This window comes from Bombus flavifrons, chromosome 11 (genome assembly GCF_040668555.2).
Source record: "Bombus flavifrons isolate JBK064 chromosome 11, iyBomFlav1_principal, whole genome shotgun sequence".
Classification (NCBI taxonomy): Eukaryota; Metazoa; Arthropoda; class Insecta; order Hymenoptera; family Apidae; genus Bombus; species Bombus flavifrons.
In genome coordinates, this window is record NC_138452.1 from 5,852,657 (window position 1) to 5,880,440 (window position 27,784).

At 38.6% G+C, this 27,784-nt stretch overlaps 1 protein-coding gene across 1 annotated transcript in view; it reads left to right on the top strand.

Annotated features, from left to right (window-relative positions):
- Positions 1-27,784, top strand: part of LOC138184902 (alkaline phosphatase) — a 243,450-nt gene that overhangs the window by 160,430 nt on the left and 55,236 nt on the right. Inside the window, exons 4-7 of the mRNA XM_069123343.1 lie at positions 6,772-6,950; positions 11,512-11,719; positions 12,492-12,632; positions 19,981-20,175. Of these exons, the coding sequence (XP_068979444.1) occupies positions 6,772-6,950; positions 11,512-11,719; positions 12,492-12,632; positions 19,981-20,175 (723 nt within the window). The remainder of the gene's footprint in view (positions 1-6,771; positions 6,951-11,511; positions 11,720-12,491; positions 12,633-19,980; positions 20,176-27,784) is intronic.

Here is a 27,784-nt window from a genome sequence, read left to right on the forward strand (position 1 = left end):
AGTTTGCTCACGTATATGAAATTTTATAATTTTGACCTTCGTCTGCAAATTGAATATCATACCTAATTGCTCACTCTCGAACGCCTATTGTCGCTAGAATAATGATTTCACATTTTTTGATAACCTAAAAGTGTCGTCGGGAAATAACTTGGTGGTTGTTTTATAATTAACGAGCTATTATCTGCAGAGTTATCGCGTATAATTTAAAATAATTAATTTTGAAGGAGCAGATAAATAGAGGACGTAAATATTAAATGAAATTTCACGAATAAAATAACACTCTCAGAGTGAGTAACGTAATTAACAGATGCGTATAAATAATCACTTATCCGATTTGGGTTAACATCATACGATTGTGTAGTATACCACTTCATGCAATGACATTAATGAAAATAATTTTACGGCGATAACTGATAACACGAAACCTGTACGAATAGAGAACATTAGGCAAATTTAATGCATTAAAATATGCGTACAACTATACACGGAACATAGGTATAACAATGTAATACAATAGGTGTAATATAATAATGCAAGAAATAAATTTATAGTTCCCTTTAATATAAATTTACACAACTGTTGTACATCGTTAATATGCAATATTCAAAATCAACTTCACAATACACATTTTCACATATATACATATAACACATATTGAATCCCAAAGAGCAACCAACAACTATGATACTATGAAACCATAAAAAACAATTTCTTTCATATTTTGCAATACCGAATATACCTTTTTCGACTTTTATAGGACCTTGACGGAATATACATATATGTTTACATTTTTTATAAATAAAAATCTCCAAAGCAAATCTCTATTACTATAAAAAATTCAAATAAATCACACGATAAAATATTTGTACGTTAATTCTAACTGCAGACACAATAATACCCGGTGTTGCATAATAAATGTATTTTGGCAACGGTTTGTTAAAATTATTTTAAAATCATAAAACATTCAACGACCATTTTCGTTTATATGTTGTTTTGTTTAAAAGCCATTATACTCTTCGACGGTTTGATCCTTCTCTAAAATAACGTTTTGCCTTCTTAAAAGCGCCATGTACAGTGGCGTACCTAAAGGAACGGATAGTTTGTCTTTAAAAACCTTCTATCTCGAAAACGGTATTTATTATAAAATCAGGTAATAGCGATGGTTCAAGTAGCTTCTGCACGATGCTTTCATGAAAGAGAGGTAAAGTGACAACAACCGATTAAGCTAGTTTTAGCAAGTGAACCATCCTGACTCCGTCGGAGCAGTTTCTCCGCGGCTAAACCAGCCGCCGCGAAAACAATGGGCTTATGTACCATGTAACAAGGCTGCACACGGTCATGTACATCGAGAGCAGTAATAAACACGTCGCATATAGCCGAGCTGGTACGTCTGACTGCGCCTACGTTACGAGCATGAAAGCGCAAGCTGCCTTAGCTCGATCATTAAGATGAATTGCCTCGTTGATTAATCGCGTGCCGTTTGCCGTTGACACGCTTCCCCGCCTTGCTAGCACAACACGGTCTCGCTTTCTGGCCCCTTTACCGCCGCAATTTGTCAATTTACAATTATTGTTTGCACATTCGATCGCATCTAACGCATACGCGATATCGCCGGCACTATACAAACAGACGAAGACGAGCCAGCCAAGCTTTTATGCTCTATCTACTATTTAGAGTTTAGAGAGCCGATCGAGAACTTGGAGAACCAGAAAACGAGATTATTACGAGATCGCTACCGATAAATCTTTGACGATCTTTACACTGTCGAGGATAACAGACAGGTAGATTTAACGGTTTAAGAAATTAATCAAAGAATATTCATTTCTTTCCCTAAGATATGCTTTGAATGATAGGTAATGTACGAGAATCTCGGACTTAACATAGCTCTGATTTAATATCGTTACCTAAACCGTGCTCATGAAAACCTAACAATCAATCTTCCTTACCTTTTTCCGGTCTAACTTTACTCGAGTTTCACTCTCACTGATTCTGAATTGATACCGATATATTATGCATGCTCGTAGAATTTGAGCGAAAGACACATGATGAGAAGTTTACTAAAGGAACGACAAACTATGGGAAACTTTAGAGGTGAAGTGTTTTACAAAGTTTCAGTGATTCGTTATTCATGCTATTATATTTAGGTGAATTATGGGAATTTGATGTATCTTCGAAGAAAAAGCCGCGCGCCAAAAAGACACAACAACGTAAATCGGGACTTAAAGAATTAAAATAGGATATATATCAATCTTCCTATAAACTATACCATCAAATCGAATTATCTTTCAATCGCAATTATTGTACTCTTCGTTTTGCCAATTGCATCGAATCGAAAGTCTATTTCGGCGGCAATTTTCACGCGTGAACATCGCGCATACCGTCCAACAAGATTCTCGCTTGGCAAAAAAAAAAATGGAATTTCCGGTGACATCGATATCTCGTTAATTAACCCGCATTCGGGCACCGCGGCGAGAACGAATTGCAAGGGAAAATAGCTTTATTGACGGATCCAAGAGCGGGCCGAAGTCACGACAAATAATTAGCACGAAATTAATTGAATCGATTATGCATTCGTTAAATGGAATATCGATTTTAGTAGCGGGCACTTTTATTCGTAACGCGAACAAACGAACAGGGGTGAAATTTTGCGGCAGAAGTTCCACGGCATTCAAACGGAGGTTCTCCTAGGCCGAAATTTGCAAATTCATCCGACGAGTTTCCGGTGATGAGAGCCAATCGTCGAATGAACTTTATCTAATGGCGACTGGCTAACTCCTGCGTCCTCTCTGTTCAATAATTCATTCTATTATCGCACATCGACATTGAACGAACAACGCCTCGCCGGTCGAGCGACGTATTTGATTTCGAGGATATCGAGACAAATTTTATCACCTGGAAAGAGTGCTGATCTTCCTTCGACCACGAACTTTAGTCTATCGCGAACGTCTCGACGTTTCTGTTCTTCGTGGTTTATTCGTGTCGTTTCAGGTTTCTCGAAGAAGTCTCGACAGAAGACTCTCCCTGCCTTCTTTCCTCGCGTGGCTTTTCATCTTCTCAACGGGTTTTCTTGCGACATTATCTTTCGAGGTGAAAGTGTGCCGCTCCATCTGTGAAATTGTTCTTTATGGGTGCCGAATAAAAGGGAGGTTGAAGAAGAGGTCGTGAAACGGTAAAAACATCGAGCGAAAGGGGCCTTAATGGAAAGTCTCGATACGTCATGTGATTCTAAATGAGATTGTGCTAGGAATCGCCGCGAGAAATTCGTCGTTCGTTTTTTAGAGCCGCAATATTTTTTAATCAAAACGTATCGACGCAGAGAAAATAAAATCGTGAGTAATTACCACTTAAGCGTGTATATATACATTCTTTCTTCGAGTATTTATAATGATAAAACATCATCAAGGATGAAACTATTATTTGTTTAAATGAATTTTGATAAATTATATAAATTAAAATTTAACGACAAGCGCAACATTACCTCACAAGTACAATCGTTGTTTCATCAAGTTTAATATCGTATGAAGGGCAGAATTATCGTCTTTAAAATATTTTTTGTTTTATGCCCATACAGCTTTTGCCTTCTGAGATATCGTCTCTTGAAGAAAGGCGTACTTTTGTACTATTGTACATACTTTATTACGTCTCTCCTTCTTGCAGCAATGGATTTCTACATCTACATACTCTCTACCTACTCTACGTGCCAGTCAGCAACAGACGCTAAATCTACGTCTTCTTTTCGCTAGTGCTATTTACGCGTATCAGGAAAATATAGGTCACGAAAAATCTCTCCCTTCACGTTTTAACATCACATTTTAATATGCAATCTTGAGAACATGTCGAGACGTCGACTTGAAAGAAGTCTGATATATTGATATAGATAAATTGATATAAATTCGCACTATACTCCGTTAATATTGTTTGCGAAATTTTTATCGGCAAATATTCTGTATGTTTTCATTTTATTTCTGTTGTATTTTCACTCGCATTTGTTACGATATATTTTTCAGTACGCAACTTTCTCAAGAGATCTGTTGTAATGCAGAAAATTCAAGATATGTTTCCGGAGCGAAATACAGAGAGAGGCAACTCATTTCTGGTAGTCGAAGTATGTTCGACAAAGCTGTTTCCCTGGTTATACCGCTTTCGTTCTTAGTCGACCGCCTAGCAAATCCTTGAAATCCCTATTATTTCAAATATTCGAAAACGCTTTCGTATTGTGAAATTGTTTCTTACCAACCGGCCTAGCGTGAAATACAAGATTTGCTTTAGAAGGAAAGTGAAACCTATATTCGACAGTGTATCCCACTCGTACACGGGAATTTCCACCTGAAGGAATCTCATCGTTGCTTTATTTTAATTTGCATACAAACGTTCCTCTGCCAGTGTTTATATGTAAATTACGCTTTATCTTATCGCCATCGCGTCGCTGATACCCGCCTCGAAAGCGCTCTGCATTTGATACTTCCTCCTCCTTTTCCAGCAACCAGAGTAACACGTTCGACGTAGGAGAAATGACGCTTGTATCGCTGCTTGGATGCCTTTTTTCCTCCGTTGAATCGTATCTTTCCCTTTGGGATTGTAGATTCCAAAGAGATAAAGGGAACATAACAATGAAAAAGAGGACAGTTGCTGAGATGGAATTACATATATGCTTTCAAGGGATTAAGGAAATAATTTAATTAACAATAATAATTTAGGAAATTCTATTTTCTCCTTGGGAAATTTCTGTATACAATTGCGATTCGTGATATTCTCTTGAATTCGTAATTTTTGACAATCAATGCACTATCGAAATTCGTAGAAGAAATACAGAGAATTTGTTATTTTGAAACGAGCCTCGCTCGATATTTTCATTTTTTGGGTGATTTAGTAGGAAATGTTGGCGAGGTAAAAACGTTCATTACCAACGGCGTTAATTACAGCAAGAGCTGGGAAAGGTGTACGGTTTTAACAGTTTCTTTCGAGTAGCGCCGTCGTGCCATTAATTGCAAGAGATAAGCAGACAAAACGTTCCTTTTAAACGATCCGCGCTCCACGTTTCATTTCCTGATAATTGTTGTACGGCGACTTGAACGATTAAGAACGGGTCAGCCTCAAAATACGAAGATACCTCCAGAATTCCTCTGGTTTCGTACATTTTTCCACTGGCTTGGCCAACGTCACGCCAGTTCACGGTAATGGAATGAGAGGCAAGCGGAAATTGCTTAGGCGAAAGAAACGAATGTAGCGTTTTGGAAAAGTTCAAATTACAAGGGAAAAAAAATAGGACGAAAAACAAGAACCGAAAGTACCGTCCGGGTCGAACAAATTAAGTTGCCAGCGTTCGCCGGTCACAAACAATCTCCGAACTTAATATCCTACCACGCGTTTAAACTTCCTTCCCTCGATTTTCTCTGAACAGGGAACGCGGTCTCGAAAAAAAAAGAATATTTCTCCGTTTAGTGCGAAACGAGAAGCCTTTAAAAATGAATCAGGCCAAGATTGCGGAGGAACTTCGTGGTTTCTCTCGAACGAACATTCTTGCACAAGAAATTATCGAGGAACCACCGACAATTTGCATAGACTTTGGAAAATTCTACTCGGTCGATTGACCGAGATTAAATCGGATATGCTGTCTGAAAACTTTCCTTCGTTTACTGTGGATACTGCAACTATCGGCTACCAGAAGTAATCGTTCCATTCATTATGCTAAATCATAATTGAAGACACAGATGCCAAGATCAAAGGATCAAGAGCGAAGCTTTGACGAAGGGCCGTGTATCGACGTACTCGGGCCGAATTAACATTCGATCCGTTCCAACGTCAGCCCACTTAACGTAATTGCTAATCCCGCGAGAAACATAGATCTCCGCGTGCCAACTTAATCCGTTAACCCATCCTATGAGTACGCAGGGGCACGAGATGGAAGCAAATGCCAGAGACTTTCGTTGAGTTCGCTAAGAAGATCCTGCGAATATCCGCTTAATTAAAATACGATCCAGAGCGGCTCACGACAATGCTACTGCAGTGACGAATCGTTGGAATTCATTTGCAACCACATTTTCCTGAATCGACGAAAAAGTCGTCGGCCCCAATGTCTTTTGCTAGCTGTTTCTTCCCTATTCCCTAATCGAAACGTTACCTTGCTTATATTTTTCTTCCCCGTAACAAAGGGAAATTTTAATTACTAGAGGAAGCTTGTTCAATGAATTCTTTTAGTGCTTGCGTATCGTGGAAATGGGAATAGCAAACGTTTACGGCAAGTGTTACTAATTGCCAAGTACCTGTAACACTCGAGAACTCAACTACCTGTACCAGACATTCACACCAAATTCTCTTTCTCACAAAGACATACAAAAGCGCCTGAATATACAACACCATAAATTATTAGAACGTAATACTTAAAGAAGCCTTGAAAGCCGCGAATCCCACGTTACACAAACTTCCTCGTACAAACAATCGTTGTTGCGTCAAACTTATTCGATCCCTGTTAAACCCGATCCCATGCAAATACACTTACATCAACGAGAACTATCCGCTTCACCGCTATGGAAACTTGCTTTGACGTCACAAGGTGCAATATTACGAGCGTTAATTGTTTCTCACTAGCTCTCGTCAGGAATTTGCCACAGCGGAACGAACGGGAGCGTGTGTAGATGCGACGCCATCAAGTCGACCGCGGCATTTTGCAAACGAGCCGTAGCGTGGCGATACAATTCCGTGGTGACGATTTGCACGAAACGAGTAACACATGGCAAGATTTCTCTTTAACGGTGTTTTCTATGCTTCTAGGTAAATCGACGGGACTGGTTACGACCACGAGGGTGACACACGCTACACCAGCGGCCCTTTACGCTCACGCAGCCAGCCGTTACTGGGAGGACGATGGCAAGGTGCCACCTGCTGCACGGACCTCTTGCAAGGACATCGCGCGTCAGCTGCTCGAGGACGAACCCGGTCGTAACATCAATGTACGAAATTATATATTTTGACTTAAACCTGGAAAGTTTCTTCGGGCTTGGTTCGTTGATTCATCCGGATTCGACATTTCTTCTTCTATGGTCTCTGTCGTAGTTCGTGGTCGAATACGTGCGAAGATTTCCCGATGGAACCGCTGGTCGCGTGGAATCCATCTTGCTATCGTGATTCGACGTGATTCGACAGATCGAATCAGTTCGGATTCGAAGAAACGCTTCTCTGGAAATTTCTATCGTGCGCTTTCTCTCTCTCTCATTTTCTCTCTTTCTCTCTCTCTCTCTCCCTTCTTTTATAGAAAGAGTCTAGGTAGGGATGATGGGACGAGCGTGACGTGTAATCGTTCCCAACTTGCACGGCGCTCCGGGATCTTTTCACCGATAAGGATTAAACTCGGAGTACTTTTGGAAAGATTTCGATTTGTTTCGAAGAGCGCTGCGTGATTTTTAGCGTTTTCGTGATTACTTTTTCGAAACCACTCAAATTATGCTTTTCAATAGTACTGATATCATAAAAAATAGAGAAGATACTTAAATGTTCGGATACTCGGTATCTTGATCGGTTGTTGAACTCGTTTAACTTCGATTACCATTTAATCGTAATTTAATAATTAACGAACAGTAAACAGTGTGAAATTGAAAGTTTCGCGAGGTAGGTATTTAAATGTACGCGGTGAATTATTCAAAGCACTCGTGTACGTACCGAACATGGTATTTAACAAATTTCCGTTAAGTAAAAGTCTCTCTATATCGATAAAAATGTAATCAGATTAAACGTTTCTCTTAATTTAACTTACAAATTACATGCTCGTTATAACATACTAACACAATTCGAACATTTAAATCATCGAAATAATGGAACGAATTTTACTTTCCTATATTCCCTGATATTAACACGATATTTTTAATTTGATTTTTTGCAAATTTTTTGCACATGGATGCGGAATTGAAAGGAATTAATTCATTAACGTAATGCTTGCTGTCGAAATACGAGGGCTCCATTTTACGGACAAAAATCCTGATTATCCTTATTGAAAGCAGGCGCGGCACGCGAATCAGTAACCTGAAAATTTTTAATATCTTGCATTATATCGGTTTAGAATGCGCCGGCTGGAAATATATGTCGGCAAACAATTTCCTGTATTCGCCTGTCGGTGCACGAACTACTCTGCGCTTCGAAATATTCGACAGAGGGAAGAAACGCTAAAAATCCCAGATTAAAGCGGCTATCGTTGCGGGAAAAGAGATTTCGAAACCGACAACGCGGACTTTCCATCCCGCGATTTATCGACGACGCTTTACACGACGCGTCCTTCCGATGTAACATCCCTGTGGAAAAAAAGAGTAAAACTTATCGAATCGCACAAGTGCACCTAGCCAATCCAGAAACTGATTTCTAGGCAGCAGAATAACTCGGCCACAGTGACAAATTCTCCCACCGCTCGAACCATAATATACAAGTTCGCGTCGTTTGATTTCGAGAAGCAAACATTTTTCAGAAGTTAACGCTGCGTTTCATTCGTGACGCTAATTCTTTTCAAATAAGAATCAGAGGTTCGACGAAGATTTCTAACGGACTTTTCAGAACAATTTTATCTACCTAAAAATATTTTGTAAAGTTAACAGATAATTTTTAAACAGCAACAATTTGCGTGTTGTACGATAACTTTGAATTCCCTTTGAAAATTGAATTCCCTCAAATTTTGCATATCTTCGAATTCATGTACACTTGCACGAGTAATACCGAGAATGAGATTATCACGTGCGAGTTACTCCTTTGTTAGAAACTTGACGTAGAAACTGAAAATGTGATTAGAAGAGGAGAACATAACTTAACTCGATGAGCAGTCAAAGTACAATAAAACTATTTTATTTAGCAAGTACAACAATATACCTATACGAGCGACGCAGCTTCTAACAAGATTCCGTTGAATTATGAAAATATATTTCGTAAAATAAAACACCACGTAACGTGCAGAATAATTAAAGAACGATAAACGTGTTTTAGTTCGAAAGGTGTTCGCTTAATTCTAGCAGCTTCTCGTTTCATCCAGTGCTGGAAATTTTGATCGAATAGTGAAAAGTTCACGGCGTTGCAACGATCGATGTAACGAGCGAGTCTCATCGCGATACTCTCGCAGAAGGTCGCGAATCGCGCTGGTTCAATCAGCGGAAGTTGGAAATTTCGGCAGGTCAATCGGTCCAGGAGGAGCCCGAATGACGTTTCCGTGGCGGCGTAACCGAGGAAAAAAAGGTTCGTTCGAGAGATCGGCCAACGCTTTTATGCAGAACTTGTATGCAAAACTTCCTGCTCGTTAAAGTCTGCTTAGTCGGAGTTCTCGAGAGAGTTCGCCGGATAGATAGAAGAGGAATTAAAGGTCCGCAGGGATGACTTCCCCGGTGAATTCGCGTTTCTGGATTCTTCGATCGGATAGCAGAGAACAGAGTGAAATGTATTTCGTAAAATCCTTGGTCGTGCGAAGTATGCAAACAAATTTTATTTCTATTTTCTCTTCAATATTAACTTATTAATCGCTTGCCTCCTCCAATCTTTTATAATCTTTTATAATCGCGAAATTTGTACGGTAGGTAAAATAATTGTTTATTTTAACGTTCAGTTAGTTTTATTTAGGTTAACGTTTGGCGTTTTTAGTAAACGCATTTAAATAAATCCAATAAATTAGTTTTACATTCGAAATATTTACGAGTATTTTATTTCGGATGTTTCGTATATTTTTGCATATTATGTATGTCCAACATATTTGCGCGTATTTAAATTTTTCACAAATGTATAAACATCCGCAGAATCTATAGTTGATTATTATTGACGAATTATTATTGATGAAGGAATGTAAAAATCTTTTGAATCATTTTCATGCAAAGTCGACAGCTTCTGAAAATTCAATACTTTATTACGTCAACATCCCGGAATACTTGCGTTTCCTAATGGTACGCTACGCTGAATTTTGTGCCTCGTATGTTTCAAGCTCATTAGCATACATGTTTTTTAATTACTTGCCTCAGGGAAGGAAATTCGGACGTGCTTGATGGCTTTAGCCTTCCATTCCTTGAAATAATAAAATCGTATAGATAATTATCGTTTTAAAATTTGTTATAAAAGATTGGAAGGTATTATTCATCGGATAATAAGCAATACGTAGGTATATTTATAAGAGAAAATTTTGTTTTAGTTGCATTTGAATTTAATATATTCCATGTGTTAACATAGCTCGTTCACTTTTATGTAGACTTGAATTTTTTTATTTTTTTCAGCTTGAAAACATGTAGACGAACATTAGCATGGATTATGGTAAATTAGAGTACTGCAACTCTTTTAAATAGCGAAGGAAAGAAAAATTGCGCTGGAATGAAAAAATATCTCATTTCGAATGAAACATAAGAGGACCATTCATTTAAAAAGAGAAAAATATAATCCTCATTCAATTGCTATGCATCAAATGTGTCCTCATTAATATGAAAAATATGGTAAACAATCCGTTCCAAAGTAAAGTAACGTTTTGAAAAAATATTTCGAAATGTATTGTACGCGCTTCTCATTGATAATGTTAAAACATAAAAACGTGTAACGTAGGTCGGGTACTCGTAATCCTTTTTATATGCGACTTTCTGTTTCGGGTTGTCTGGAAAAAAAAACAGAAGCTGCAATCACCGAAATGGAAAATCTCACGGATGAACGAAAGAACATTTCTCTTCGGTTGACTTTGAAATTCTACAAAATTGCTTTTGGGATCGCGTTCTCTGATAGAACACAAACACGCGCGTCAGAAGAACATTCGAAAATAGAAGGTCCGAAAATGAAAAGCGTGGAACGAAATTTTGTCACGAACGATAAACTTGCTGAATTTAAATCTAAATCCGATTGTTGGAACAAAATTCAGTATGTTACAAGGATAAGCGACGATAATTCTAAATAAGTCCAAGCCTTCGCTTTTACTTTAATACGCGTATGTATGTGAAGTAATAATTAATTTAACGTAGATGATATTAAAAATCCTTTGCTCTCTACCCTTTTAAAACTATAATTAATTACAGGATTTTTATTAAGTTCATAATGAGAATAATGAGTCTTTGCATTTAATGCTATAACCAAAAAACGAATGAAACGCATCGTACAAGATAGGAAGCAAACTTCAGATAGCAGCAAACTAAGCAAAATCCAATTATTAAAAAAAAAAAAAAAAAATTGAAATGATTCGAATCAAATTAAATAATCGATTTGATATTATCCAAACTAAAAAATTGTAAATGAAATACTTAGAAACATAAGAATTTGCATGAGTGATTTTTCATACACAAAATCAATCGTGGGAAATCATTCTCAGGACTCGGAGAAGAATCACCGTTCCGTAGATCAAGTCGTTCAATTGATATCCTTAACTGTACTTTTCGTAAAGTCGAAGGTTAATTCCGTGGAACCGAGTTATCCGCGAACCCAGCCATTCGAACGCTTGACAAATGTTCGAGTTTATTACTTCGAAATCCGGTTTCATCCGTCTCTCGATAAAATACGCGGCAATGAAATCACGATCGATCGTAGGTGGTGCTCGGCGGAGGTAGGCGTCATTTCGTGCCGAAAGTGATCCAGGATCCGGAAGAGCCGGATAAGGAAGGCAGGCGATTGGACGGAAGAAATCTGATCGAGGAGTGGTCGAGGAACCATCGGCTGCGGAACGCAGCCGCGAAATACGTTGCTAACAAGGAGCAGTTCGAGAACGTCGATCCACGGAAAGTGAACCATCTGCTAGGTAACGAACAGAAACACGTTTCTACATTTATACATACGTATAGCGCAGAAAAGAGGAATTTATTAGCGATGAATTTGAACGGAACTCGTGACATTCGCGAAAACGTACGTGATGCAAGTATACGCCACCGCACGAAAGTATTTGCTTATATTATAATCCTCACCTTTTGTTATTAATCAATTTATAATACGAAATAAGTTGAGGAAAATTCTTGATCAACTCGTTTCATTTTTCTTTGAATATTATCGTGTTTTATGTTATTCATACACAATGAGAAACGGGAAAAATTGTACAATAAAAACCTGTACGATTCAGTTATGAATGTAGATGTACGCAAAATATGAAAAAATAATGTAAGTCGCTGAAGAATAATGCAGATTGAATAATATGGATTATATATTATGCCTTCTGGTAATCATCGATCTTGCACGATTGCGTTAATCCTTCAATACAGTTAGCCCTTAGTTAGTCTGCCCTAATTATGATGGGCGTAACGTTTGAATTTGAGATTACACTCGGTCTATCGATCAGAGCTGTTGATTGCCTTCGATGTTGTATAATAAGCAACGTTATTAACCAACGATAAATTGAAATGTTTCTCTTACATTTTAAACACGTTTCTTAGATTTCTACAATCTCCATTGTAAATACGTTTTGATTGTTTTACAATTATAATATAATGAAGTTCGATCACAGAGAGAAACGAACTGATAGAAGCTGTCCTCCTAGAAGTTCGGTGGCTCACTCTGTTTCATACTTTTCATCATTTCAGGGCTATTTTCCTATTCCCATATGGACTTCGACGTTGACCGAAACACGAATGGAAGTGGTGACCCGTCGCTGGCAGAAATGACGATAAAGGCGCTTCGTGTTTTGACGAAAAATCCCGAAGGATATTTCCTTTTCGTTGAAGGTACGTATGTAGGACTTATGCGCCTCCAACTTCTCGAGGATGCATTACCACAATGTTTTATCGAATAGTTTCGTCGTTACTATCGGGCGTTTAAAGATAAGTGGATGGAGAAACGAAATTCGGATACGTGGAACTATGAAAGATATATGCGCTTAAAGTAACTATAACGAACCTTGAAAAGAATTTCTCGAATCCGAGCAAGCTTCCTGTTTCATCGTTTCGGACTTATCTCTCACCACCTTCGTGTGAATTTTATAATCGACGCGCATGTGGCTACGTAATTGAAATCCTTCGACGACAGAATACGATTGAGCTAATACTCTCGAGAGTGTTCCTCTTTCGAGAATAGGGAAACACGAGTTTCCTGCGCGAAGATTGCGTCAGCGTTCTGTACTTTATCGAGTTTATAGCTTTCCACCTCCCGGTAACCGGTATGTACATCTCACGTTCTTTCGTCGTTGGGAAAAACGTTTTCTCGACTTGTACGAAAATACACTTCTTTTTTGTCTTCCCCTTTCTCGCCCAGAAGAGACCGCTGAACCAGCCATTTTCCTGGCCATGGAATCTTTTCTCGTGTATTTTATCGTTCGTAGACGGAATAATAATTGCTGCTTTATGTGTATATACATACATACACACACACACACACACACACACACACACACACACATACATATATATATATATATATATATATATATATATATATATATATATATATATATATATATACAACCGCTGGCATTTTCTCTGGTTCGTTAGCTCCTTATTAAAATAAAAATATATATAAAGTAGAAGAAGAAAAATTTGTAGACTTGCTATCTTAAGGTTTGAACATGAATATGTATTATTTCAATAACTTGAAATTTCTGAGAATTGCGAAAAATATTCATGCGTCGCTGGAGAAACCAAACGATTTTATATACAAAATTTCAAATGTTGCAATTCTTTATTGTCTTCCATTTTTTTATCTTCCCTTTGTTTCCTGTTCTTTCATCCGATTGAATTCTGAGTATGACATCGCACGCTATAACTTGCACCCATTGTAAACCAATCGGCTTTGTACACGCAAAACTTTGATTAATTCCCTTGTGACAACCGATTTCACTTGGTAAATCGTATCTGATTCTCGGTTTGTTGTTTTTCAATGGTATTATATTGCTGAATGTCGATGCATTTCGCAACATTGATGTCATAACTTGTGCAAGATCCAGTGGCATTGTGAAATGGATACTGTGAATCAGTATTTCTTCGAGAAAATATTACCACTTATTGTTAAATTTTTCACGTCATTTTCTGCCGTCTCACCTTCGTATAATATTATCTTTCGAATAACATTCAGAGCATCAAGTGATATTAATTTCTTGCACAATGCATAGCTGGCATCTCGTTGTACGTCTCGAATGTGTTAATTCTCTCCAACAACAGGTTCACCTTGAATATACTACACGAACAACGTTATCGGTTCAATGAGCATCATATAGAGGTACGCGTCGAACTAACGTGAGAGAAAATCGCGTGCTTCCAAGATAACGGAATACGCGTCGTTGGCATAATCAGATCCGGCACGGCGCGTCGTTCCATTATCGGGCGATAGTATAACGTCGCTGGTCGATTATACTTCGAACTTCACCCGAAGATCGTTTTCGTTCGTCGAGCACAGACGTGGCTGCTTTGTAAACGATACCGAAATCCGGATCCAAAGTTTCCTACAGCACGACAACTGTTGCTCCCCCGCCACCAGCTGGAGAACTCGTACCTCCACGGATAAATTTTGGCAAGATATCCCTGGCTCGGTTGAACGCATCGAATACACCATCCTCTCGCCTGCGAGTCTGCTAAGATTTCGGTTATAGAATCAGTTGACTCCACAGTTTGCCGAACTTCTAATGTATTCCACGAACCAAGTTTCATTTCACATTGTTGATCTGTAATCCGAGATATCGCTTGATTTGTAATATTCTGATTCAATCTAGCGTGCAAGATATCATTATTGCGATAGTTTCATGCAACCTGTGTGATAATGGACTAATCGAAGATATTTATTTAATTGAATGAGGGAAAAGTGGTCTTTTTTCTGGAAGAACCCTTATCACGCCATGCTAAGATCCCAGCTTACTCGCGATTAGCGTCACATCAGCCAAAAAGATCAGTTTCCTGATAGCTGATCTAAGCATTAATGTAAAAAGATGTATCTCGATACTATTTGGCGTAATAGGTTCGATAATATCTTTAATATTAAACATTGAGCGTTCATAACGAAAATGTGAAATTTTCCAAGCTATTTGGGAATAACGATTACTAACGCGGAGAAGGGAGAGTCATGGTCGTTTATCAAAAAGCCGCTTGGTAGCATTTGTCGACTCATTGATCTTTGGACATTCGAAACGAATGATGTGGCTATTTATATTAAAGTCATCTCCTGTGAGCTTTCGTAATTCTAATAATAATTACTACGATATTTAACCAAATATATTTGCCATGATTAAATTTGTAAATTCATCGTAACATAAGATACTATTTGGAATTTACAAGAAACAACAATTTCAATAAAACTTGTTTGGCCCGATAATAATCGCGATCTGGACACGTAGCGTAAAATATATTCCGTGTTATTCGGTTCACCGGGTAACTGTTCTCGATGAAACATTTCAGTTTTTCGTTAGAAAATAGCGTTCCACCAGATTTTTACAATTTTCTCTTTCCCTCCATTTTATTTGTCAAAATCATTCCCATCGAGCGCTAAAAGCTGAAACTTTTATTTCGCGATTACGTTAAACTCCACATGAAAATTCTGAACAATCTGTACAAATGAGGAAAAGGGGATTTAGGTTTTTCTCGTCGGGAATTTATCTAATTTTATGCTAAATAAAAATAAGCATCTCCGGTAAAACCGTGCCAGCTGGGACGAGCTGCGTTTAAGAGATCACATGGTGCAACCCGTGAAAAACAACCGAATGCTTTTTCCTCTGCCCACCCGTGGGATGTCTTATCCGTGTTCTTGTTGCGTCGAGAGGCTTCGTCAACATGTTTAAAGCCATCAAGAGAAAAAAGATGCACGTGTGAAAAACCATGAAAGCAGAGGAATTAGTGGGGCAGATTTAAAAAACTAATGTCATGCATTTATTTTCGGCTGTATGGTTTTAATTTGATCCTGAATTTATGTGCATACATAGTCGAGTAGAATCAAGCGATTGCTTGGAATTTTTACAGTGATTTGCGCAGGTATTTGAATAATTACTACAGAAAACTCGTTACAGTGCAAATAAAATTCCAAAATGATTCGCGCAATACACGTAATATATTCATAAAAGATTTATTCCTATCGTTAGTCGATACCTATCAAATATTTTTACGTGTCAGTTTGTACGCAGCTGAAATATGAAAATATCTTGTAAAAGGTTGACGAGTAGCTAAGCAGATGCGCGGAATCGTCGCGTCGCTGCAAATCGACGCTTTAATGCAAGTTATTTGTCGCACTGGTCCTGAGTTATTCAGATGAAAATCTGAAATTTGAATCGGATAGAAGGAACTGCGAAGTTGGCGCGTCGAATAAGCGTTCATTACGAGGCTTCCTGCGAATCTCTCCTATAGATCTTAATTTTACGGGAGTTCTTAAACGACGCTGTAATTTGGTTTGAGTAGATATTAGATGGTTCCTTGATTTTTTTCCCAATTGTAGGATAAAATGATATTTTTCGAAAATATCAATTATGTAAAATGTGGTATCTTTTATTCGACAGATACCGATATTGTATCCAAAATAAATTCGATGAATGTCTGATCGTCGTTGCTTATAAACCTTTATGTAACTTTACTTTTATATGATTGCAATGTTTTTTCTGATAAATTTTGTTTGTGAAAAGTTTGATTTTACTTTTATGACAAAGCACGTATTTTCAAAAAATTAAATTTGCTGCTAGGTAAACTACTTGGAAAAGGTATGGAAGCGATTGTAGTACAATAGCTTTTTCAACGAAATCTTTGTCCTATGATTCAATGGCAATAGCGCTGACCCATGCTGAAACTTCACGTCACTGTTGTGCATCAAATGCCAGGAAAAATCAATTAAAGCTATTGCATCTCTATTTCCAAACGAAAAGCGGAACGATGATATTTTTTGTAAGAAGAATTCATTCCATACAAGCTTTATGAAAATAACTAAAAAGCTTTGGTGAACACAGTGCAAATTGTACAAAACGAAATAGATACAGAAAGTGAAGCAATACTGCTTCATATAGCTCGCCTACGTTGAAACGCAAATTTTCATTTTTCCAGTTATTGCAACAACGAATTTCCCTTCTGCGAATGCACGCTACACACAATGCATATAGTATCATTTAATTTCATTATGCGCGTATTAAAACTTATACTTTTCATCACGCTCTGTGCACGTGTAATCGATGAAATGGAATTCACTCGGCTGAATGAAATGAAAAATACTTTTTCACGCTTTAATCTCTCGAAATAATTTTTGGCAATACTGTTGGATATTAATACTAGTTTCAATCCCAGAAGGATCGTTGCACGTAATATTTTCAATATCAGTTTTTCTCGGTCCATTAATTTTTTCGTTCCAAATCAAATTTACTCTTCGCCGTATGGGCATTCAGCTCTGAACTACCTTTGGTTGACAGCAACGAGAAACGTTCACCAAACCACACAGTGTTCGTTACACAAATTCATCATTCGCCAACGTGCATGCTAGTGGCACACATATCTACTCTTCTAATACATAAATATTATGCTCTCGAATGCGTGTTCCCATCGAGTGCAGAAGTGTTGTATGATTTTATAAAATATTTGTTCACCATCTCGTAGCGATAAACAAGAAACTATATTGTTTTGTTGTCGATGAATCATTTTCACTTTTAAAGCAATTCGTTTGATACATTTCTCAATCTTAGACTGCAATGGATACGATATTTATTTACTGACATATTCAAGCAGAAATATCGTCCCACTTAGTGGGTTATTCGTAGACGTACTCATTCGTGTTTTATCGCGATTGTTGATTTATTGGAACAACGTTTGCTATGGTAAACAGAGGCAAAAATATTCCACGGTATGTACTATTACCAATCAGCGTGGTTATATCATTATTCATCGATACGAATCTAATTAAAGCTGAATTTCAACTTTCGCAAATAAACCATTTGTTATATTTTTAGTAGAATTTTCTCTGTATAGCAGGATCCACTACCATTTCGACTAATGTAATTATATTCGTAATTAACTCCGACCCCTATAATCATTTCTAGTAACAAGGGGAGAAGCTGAGTCACAATGCATACTATACAGTGAAACGGGGCAATGCGAATAATTATATTGAAATTCTCTGATTCTATTATTACGCATGGATTCGTGAATTTGATACGTTTTCGATAACAATGTGCATCTATAACAATGTCATATTGAAATATTGCTGCATTTGACGAAGAAGTTCTTGACGTGATTAGCAATTATAAATTGCAAATTTATTCGTGATATATAAAAATAGCTTCTACTCGTTTGATTCAAAAATTACCTGTTTGTATAGGAGGAAGTCTACTGTATTCATCCGTTTCGATAGTTATAACAAAATCCTTTAGATAAATACGTATCTTATCGTTTTCTCTATTAGTTTCGTTTCTAGAAAAAATTCATGTGTACCACAATTCCATTTAACCCGTCGATTGATCACGGTTTACGCAAATTCCTGACATCGAACGCAATACACGCCATCGAAGCATCGATTCTCCTCGCTTGTATCGTTCACACCATCTTCCCTATCCCATTCAATCCTCTCCGTCGTCGTAAATACTGGTCATCGCAAATACGATACGGCGTATTCATTCACAAGTTTGGCGTAACGTGGTCGGGACAAAATTAATGCTCACCAGTAAAATCGGATCGTTGCAGTTAGCCATGGCGCCGCTTAGTCGAGCCAAGCGATACGGCATACCATTGGGTCTTTTAACGCGATAGCCTAAGATCGAACTGCAGAATGTCTCGTTTCATCCCTGATTGCTTCGATCCACCCTGCAACCGAATTCGATTCCACACTCTCGATTCAATTCTCGCTCCCTTGAACGCGTGCACACTTCCGATTCTACGTAATATCGATCCTGCCATTCTCGATCGTTTCTAAGTGGCGTACTGGTGAACTTTAAGTCGAACTTTCAGTAATCCATTCCGGAGGCAACGTCGTTTGCTCGCTCGATAATTGAATCCGGAATTCTTGCGGATCGTTCTGAATAATTAGCGTTAACTGCCAATGACCATGGTACTTTCACAGACGCGAGTTCGACGGTAATGCTGATGACGCTCGTTTCCCCTGCGTTGGATCTCTAATTTCGTCTGTAGTTTTGTTCCTTCTTTTATCTGATTTTCGCCATCCCTTTACAGTGACAGGAAAAAGGATAAGGCCTTTTCCACACGGCAATACGTCTGTCACGATACGCCTGTGTTGGATACCGATGTTACGTTATTCATTATGGAAGGGTTAATACGATGATTCTATAATGAACAATGTACAATCGGTATTCGTGATAGGCTTATCGCATAAGTGTGTCGTCATCGCAAGAAGGCTAGAAGACATGCGAATTATTAATAATATTTTCGTAACGAAGAATAAATAGCTATTTTTCTACGAAAGTATATTCTTTCATAAACAGCGACGTTAAATAAAATGTCACGAATATAGTTTGGCTAGCGTATCAAAGGGTTAATTCTTAAATTCGCTTTTCGTGAAATCTGTAACGTCGTCGTTGTGTCGAGTCAATTGAGTGTAAAGCGTTTGACGTCAGAAATGTGCATTTGTTCTTTTGTTTATACTATACTTTATAGCTTTTAGGAAGTTAGAAAAGTTCGTACTTCACTTTTCTTTTAACTTTAAAGATATTAAAGTCGTTGACAGGATTATAGGTAGCTTTCTGTAACGTGACAATATTGATTTTAAAGTTACTCGCGTCTGGAGTTTTTCATAGTACACGTAAAGTTGATTCTAAATTGAATAGAACTTGTTGGTCGGTTAGCTCTGTCAAAGGATATTTCGTGCCATGTAGTTCGTTGTGCCAACTTTCGATCAAATTGAATTATCGCGTCAAATTATCGCTATTTATGTTAATAGCTAAAGCTTAATAGCTAACAAAATTCAACTGATGCCAGATAATTTTATGTTCAACTTCAGCTTTCAAATCGTACTTTATTTAAAATTATTTCTGACAGTGACTATTTTTCTTAATAATTTATAGTAAATTTTTCGTAGATTATTCGCTTGTATCCTCATACCATGACCGTTCGCTATACTAACTGCATTTACCTAGACATCTAATTCAACACGAAAGGTCTATTTGCTTGTCTCCAGGTGGCAGAATCGATCACGCGCATCACTATAACAATGCCTATCGAGCATTAGACGAAACACTGGCGCTGGAGGAAGCCGTGAGAGCGGTGATGAAGGAAGTGGACTTGTCAGAGACGCTTCTCGTCGTAACAGCGGATCACTCGCACGTACTTACGCTTGGTGGCCTAGCGACGCATCGTGGTAATCCTATATTTGGTAAGTGAAGCGATAAATCAATATTCGATAGTTCCATAATCTGTACTGGCAACCGAAACGATTCACTGTGTACCGATAACTATCGATATATATTGAAAACTTGCAACAAACTCCCAGAAATTATTTCTCGTAGCACGTAAACTTATGTTTATATGCTGCGATAATTCGTGCAATTGTTTAAAATTCTGCGCAATAATCTTTAACAATAAGAGGATCTTGAAGCCCCCTGTGGTGATATATCTAACCTGCAGCTCGTTTATAATTTTACCAACACCGATTTCCACAATCGCAAACGCCTCGAAATTTATACACTTGCTAACCTTTAAGTTTGCCCAAGTTTCCCCAAGAACGGCTACAGCAATGGAAGATTTAAGTTTTACCAACACGATTAAAACTTGTACATATCTTTTAATTCAGCTCGTCGTTACATTTCATTTCTCTACTATAACAACAAGTTTCACAATATGAGTGCGGCTAAGTGCGCACATTATTTTCGCGCAACAACGCGAGCTTTCGTGCATAAGAGTGGCCTATCACATTCAGATAATACAGATTTTCAGGAAAACGAGTTTACTTTAATCTAGTTTAACTTAATATATTAATCCTTGTACAAGGTATAGATGCAAGCAATCATACAGTCGTAAAGCAGTCCAACAAAAGAAAGCAAACGACACAAAATTATTTAGTGAACCAATAAAAAAGAAAAAAAAAGAGATAGAAGAAATAATGCAATTTCCATGAACAGTTCCGTAGGTCGAAGCGTAGGTTTCGAAATCTAATCTGGATGAAACGTAAGGATCGTGCCTAGCACAAATAACTCTGCTATTATCTTCCTTCCGATATTTCGCGGATCCATTATTAACATCGTTATTTCTTTAACATCGTTTTACAGAATACATAGAAAGAGAAAAAGAGAGAGAGAGAGAGAGAAAGAGAGAGAGAAAAAGAGATGAAAACAAAACGCGTTCCCGATCGTGCTAGTCGGAGACAGTACGTTAGCGTATCTTCCGATCAAAAATCGTCAATGTAATTAAAATCTCGCCGTTGAACAGAAGCAACGAAGCTTCCGTTCTCGATATTAAATTCGCAAGAAGTATGGATTAAATTAAATTCCTGAACATCATTCACAATAATCCATGCGACTAAAAGACCATGGTTTTGTTAAAAATTAATTAAAAAAGAAAATTGATTACGTTAAAAGTCGTCTCGCTGCATTTCACTTCTTTATCCAGATAAAAAATTGCATCAGTTGGTGGAAAATATGGGTCTCCGTACGATTATCACGACACATTTACCATTTTTCGAAGGGAATCTCAATTAATTTATTTCCGTTCGCAACGAAACTCGTTACATTCGTAAAATGTGTAGAAGCGTCGTAAGATCATGACCGATAGTAAGAGAATACCGAGCATCAGGATCGTTGATTAGCATGAAGAACGAGCTGAATAAAATTCAATTTTACTGGAGGATTCCGCAATGAAGAATATAGACGTTCGATCCGTGATTAAATTAAATCGCGAAAGAATGCAAAGCGCATTCTTCGATGCTGAATCTCTTACCAGAGTCGATCAACCTCATTCACGGATGGTCTTACGATCTAAAACCGAATCAAACGAAGAAATTAATATCGGTGACCCTGCTGACAATTTAATTTTCTTTCCAAGCTAGTTCTCTGATTCGTGACTGGCCTAATTTTGTTTCACGCTCGCCTTCCGTCTATTCTTATTGGTCTTTCATTTGTCCTTGTTTCATTGAATCGACTAACTTCTCGACGAGAAACGATCCTGTATAACAAAAGATCTGAAACAATGTTATCGTTATTGAAACGCGACATAAAACGCCACGTTTGAAACAGAACGACGCCGAGAATGTCAATGGAATATACATAATACCGAGGACGTTGACGATATACATCTGCATTGATCATTTTACGGTCCGTTTTTCGACTATTGATCGTCCGAAACTTTTCGATGCGACACGCCAGTAAAGCAGCAAAAGTAGCGAAACAAGAGACCGTCGTCCATCAACGTCCTCGCTGAATGCATAATGCGCTGCAGGATTTGCAACGTTCGATTTCGAATGGGCCACGGTTGGTCGCAAAGGGAAAAAGCGTATTTAACAGTGAGTGACGAGTCTGTTTCGGCCGGTTGGTTCGATGAAATTCGAGCATGATTCTGTATTCAAGCCGCGAAAAGGAGAAAAGATCGGGGACCCCGCCAATAATTTATCCGGTTTGGCTTCGTCTCTGTCGGGTTTGCCTCGTCTCGTCGAATGACCGGAAAGGGTCGCATGGCAATCCAATACCAGGTAAGTGATTCGGTACACCATTTTATATACCCTCCAGTCACTTCTTCATCGCGTCTGGAAGGGCGGGACGTCCCTCCAATTCCAAGGTCCCCAGCTTCAATGCGATCCAATCTTCTTGGACAAGCCTGTGCGAACGGAATCGGAACGTTTGTCCGTGCTTAAATCGAATCGCGGCGAGAAATGCAAAGGATAGTTTTTGTGGCTGGTGCGTGAATCGTCTGGCTCGTTCGAATCCCTCGATCTCATTTTCTACGGTGTCTGGACCGCCTCTCTCGTTCGTTCGCTTCCACAGTTGTAGCCACGGCGATGGTTCGATAGGCAAAAGGAAGGTTGTTGTTCTAAATAACGCGAAACGATTTTGACCCTTTTCGGAAATTCGTCGGATGGAGATTCGGGATTCTATAGCTCTACGGGGTGCTATTTCGCCAGAAGTTGCCAAGGAACAGTTTCGTTTTCGTTCCGTTGAAAGGCCAAGGGCGTGCAGAAATATGGGGAAACCGTAAATCGCTACTATAATAGTTTTTGGCTTTCTGTTTCTTCTTTATTATTTCTACTCTCGGTCGTAGAAAAATTCGAAAAATCGAAAGGCAAAACCAGAGACGAGAGCATGCTCTACTCGTGCCAGTTTCACCATCGATTTTTCAAATTAAATTTCCAGAAACAGGTTGATCACTCGAAAACGCGCCTACCCGATCAAAGACTGCGCCAACCTGCCCGGCCCTACCTACTTATAATTAACAGACATACCAGAAAGTATACACCTATCCTACCTAACGCTATATTTAAAAAATGGCAAAACAGGCACACCAACACACTCGTTCCACGGTTCTCACACAAACGCTCGGGCGCAAAGGTCCTACACTAGAGAGGACGTCCCGGGACGCCTCCGACACTCGAGCTTAACATACAACATGCACACTAATTTACGTACCATTTTCCTGAAATCAATTGACGAAGGCTAGTGACCATTGCGTAAAACGTGATAAAACACGTCTGAGAAAATTATATCGTTAAAGTAAATGTAAATAAACTTGAAATTATAATTGCAATTGATAGCAATATCAAGAGTGTGAGTACACTTAATCGTGTGGATGATCAGAAATTGTGATTGTATCGAGACATAAATTGAATCGATATATGTCTCGACATTTTTAGTATTTGAAGTTGTAACGAATGAGAAAAAGCGACGCAATTCCAAGGCCTAATCACACACACACAATGTGGAAAATACGTCATGCACGATATACTAACACATCGTCAGTCGCTGAGAAATTATTACATTAAATATGATCATCGTGCCCAATGTCTTTCTCCCATTCACGTAATACCTGGGCACGTGAACGAGATTCTGACAATGGGCACGGAAAGGGTTAAACCTGAAAATCCTGATCTATAAAGATGATTAGTTTGTCTAATTTGTATTTAACAGACCAACATTCTTTGATTTTATATTTTATTACTTCATTTCAGATTATAATAACTCTACTTTATTAATTTAATAAATCAGTGAAATTTTAATATTACCAAACAGGTAGCATTAGTTGAGAAAAGACTAAGACTCGATGAAATGGAATAATTGACTCTAAATGTAATTAAGATAGAAATGATCTCAGGCAATATCTTCATCAAAGCACATTTTCGAAAATGTAGAAGCAGTGTTCAAAATTATTTGAGTCTACTTGCACGTTATCTCAATGAAAAAAAAATATAAGCTATCGGTACGAAATCAGATGACTGAATGACTCCTCGCCCTTAGTTTCGTATCGCAATTTCCGAAGTGGTGTAGGCTCACACGAGCCAGTGGCACAAGCAGGTACGAAAAGTTAAACGATGTACACAAAAACAAACGTATACGTCTACAAAAACATTTATCTTCCACGCAGCGTGTACATAATTCTTTCCAAATTCAAAACAAAGCATACACAAGCAATAACTATGTATATTCCGCATAATGATTACATCGGTCTTTATAAACATCATATAATTTTTTTAGCTTAGAACGAAAGAAAGAAAATGAAGCTACTGACACTGTATGTATATACAGTTTCGATTCTTGCAAAAGGGACATACGATTCGTTGTACTAAACTATTTAACGTTCTATTTTCGCGACACTAAACTTTTAACAATATCGAAAAATTATAAACTCTGAGATTTCTGAACTAAATTTCCCTTAAAAGTAGGGAGAAGCCAAAGAGAAACAGCAACCAATCAGAGAATAAATTCAGAATTGCGGCGCGTACGAACGAGTTTGCGATTTTTCGAAAGGATTAGTGGACTCGCGCGACGTACTCCCGTACACAAAATAATAGATAATAGAAAAGGGAAAAATAATAGAAAGAAGAACAGATCTTTGTATTTTGTTCCAAGTCACATAAGTAACATTATACACAATGGACCGAGAATGGACTTGACATAGTCAAGACATATCACACGGTGTCCTACTGTGTCCAACGGCGTCCAACGTTGTCACACGGTGTCCAATGTTGTCCCACGGTGTCCAACGTTGTCCAACGATGTCCCACGGTGTAGCCCAGTGTAGATCATCCAAAATACTTTTCCCAGCATTTGGTGATCCACACTGGACCGACGATGTCCCACGTTGCAGTCCAGTGTAGGTCATCCAAAATTCTCTTAGGGGCTTTTGGTGATATAAACTGGACTGTTGCGTAGTACTTGGCTTGGTATCGTTTTCCAAAGATTAATCTACTGATTAATTTTTGGGAAACGATGCCAATTACCAGGTCTCACCACGAGGAGGTGACTACGCACGAGACCCGCCCATGGGTTATTTAACACTACACATCGATCTCGACATTCAACCTATTGGCAGAATGTCCAGTTTTGACTCTACTTGACCATGGGCCTGCGTAAAGAAATAGTTGCTTCGTAGTCTAACTGCGAAACACATATCTCCAACGCAGCGCTTACATGAATCTTTACAAACGTAGAACAAGGCATACGTCACGCAACATCTATCTCCCTCACAACGATTACATCGATCAGTACAAATATTATACAATAATTCGCATGCCTACTGGCAGCATTCGGTATCAAAGACACATTTATCTAACTTGGAATGAAAAGAAGAAAATGAAGCTACTGACACTGTATGTACCATTTCGTGTCTTGTAGAAGGGACATACGAGTCGCTGTACTAAACTGTTTAACGCTCTACTTTTGCGACACTATAAGATAATGAAGATATTGAAAAGTTATAAACTCTAACGTGATTTCAATAACTTTCCCTTAAAAATGGGGAAACAAGAAGATGCCCGATGAATCAGACGATGAAAGAAAAACCGCGGAGCGCCCGAAACGAACGAGATCGCGATCTCTCGAAAGAACTAACAAACCTACGCGACGTACTCCCGTGTACCAGATAACTCTAAGGTTCAGCGGAAAGCCCAAACATTGACCTTCTCTCGATACCTGTCAAGTAGTCTGGATCTTATCACGGTCGATGGCAAAGACCGATGATACTAGTGACCCAGCAAACAGGCCTGCAATTTAACACACTCCAACTGAAACAAGTGAGTACCCGGGGAGGGACCGCTGAACAGGATTACGAAGGCAAGAGGCCTCAACTGCACAGTGGGGTCCACTCACGAGGATGGACCGCTGAACAGGATTACGAAGGCATTACCCCAACTGAACAGTGGGGTCCCCCCGCCCGCGAGTTTTTCACTTAAACAGGATTACGGAGGACGTGAAATGCAGGTCTCTGCCCGAGTACCGAAGTACCAATCGGACAGTATTGCGGATCGCAGGTATCACCAGTGCGATGACAACTCCCGTGATTCGAGGCAAACGACGGGCAGTTTTCGAGCAGTTACTAACCACAGAGGTGTGCCTGGGGCGACTTACGAATCCAAAGATTTGTCCAGTACACGTTGACCCGCACGTACCCGGAATACGCGCGAACGAGTACGTCACGCTACGGTTTGAAAGAACTGAGCGACCGTGAACCGATATATCGAGGGAACAATTTTTCCAGTGTGGTAAGCGAGGGGATCAAGAGAGACGAGATCTTTATTTTTCGTTCCAAGATAGATAAGTATCTTTGTACAGAATGAGCTTACAATGCACATAACATAGGTATCTATCTTATGATTAATTAAGGCTAAAACGCTCGCATCCCACGGTGTCCTGCGATGTCCCACGATGTCCCACGGTGCCCCCGCGGGGGGTTATTAGTCCAGTCTAGATCACCAAAACTATTTTGGATGATCAAGACCAGACTATACTCATGTAGTTTTTAGCTTGATATCGTTTTCAAATAATAATACTAATATTCAAAATAGTACTTGGTGTATTATTATTTGGAAAACGATACCAATTACCGGGACCCACCACGAGGAGGTAACTACTTTCGGGTCCCATTTACATAAAGAGTTTCTAAGCATTGGAAGCAGAGATGTAAAATTATTTTATAATAAAGAAGTGGCGTGTATTGAAATTTATTAATTGGATGTAGAGTTACAAATTAATGGCTTAAGTGTTATAAATTAATAGCTTAGATGTTGTAAATTAATGGGTTAAATGTTATAAATTAATAGTGTTGTCCAGTGTGGATCATCCATAATGCTTTTAGAGGCTTTTGATGATCCAAACTGGACTGTTGCGTAGTTCTTGGCTTGGTATCGTTTTCCTAAGATTAATCGACTGATTAATTTTTGGAAAACGATGCCAATTACCAGGTCTCACCACGAGGAGGTGACTACGCACGAGACCCGCCCATGGGTTATTTAACACTACACATCGATCTCGACATTCAACCTATTGGCAGAATGTCCAGTTTTGACTCTACTTGACCATGGGCCTGCGTAAAGAAATAGTTGCTTCGTAGTCTAACTGCGAAACACATATCTCCAACGCAGCGCTTACATGAATCTTTACAAACGTAGAACAAGGCATACGTCACGCAACATCTATCTCCCTCACAACGATTACATCGATCAGTACAAATATTATACAATAATTCGCATGCCTACTGGCAGCATTCGGTATCGAAGACACATTTATCTAACTTGGAACGAAAAGAAGAAAATGAAGCTACTGACACTGTATATAACATTTCGTGTCTTGCAGAAGGGACATACGAGTCGCTGTACTAATCTGTTTAACGTTCTTCTTTTGCGACGCTATAAGATATTGAAGATATTGAAAAGTTATATAACGTGATTTCAATAAGTTTCCCTTAAAAATGGGAAAACAAGAAGATGTCCGATGTATCAGATGATAAAGGAAAAAATCGCGACGCGACCGAAACGAACGAGATCGCGATCTCTCGAAAGAACTAAC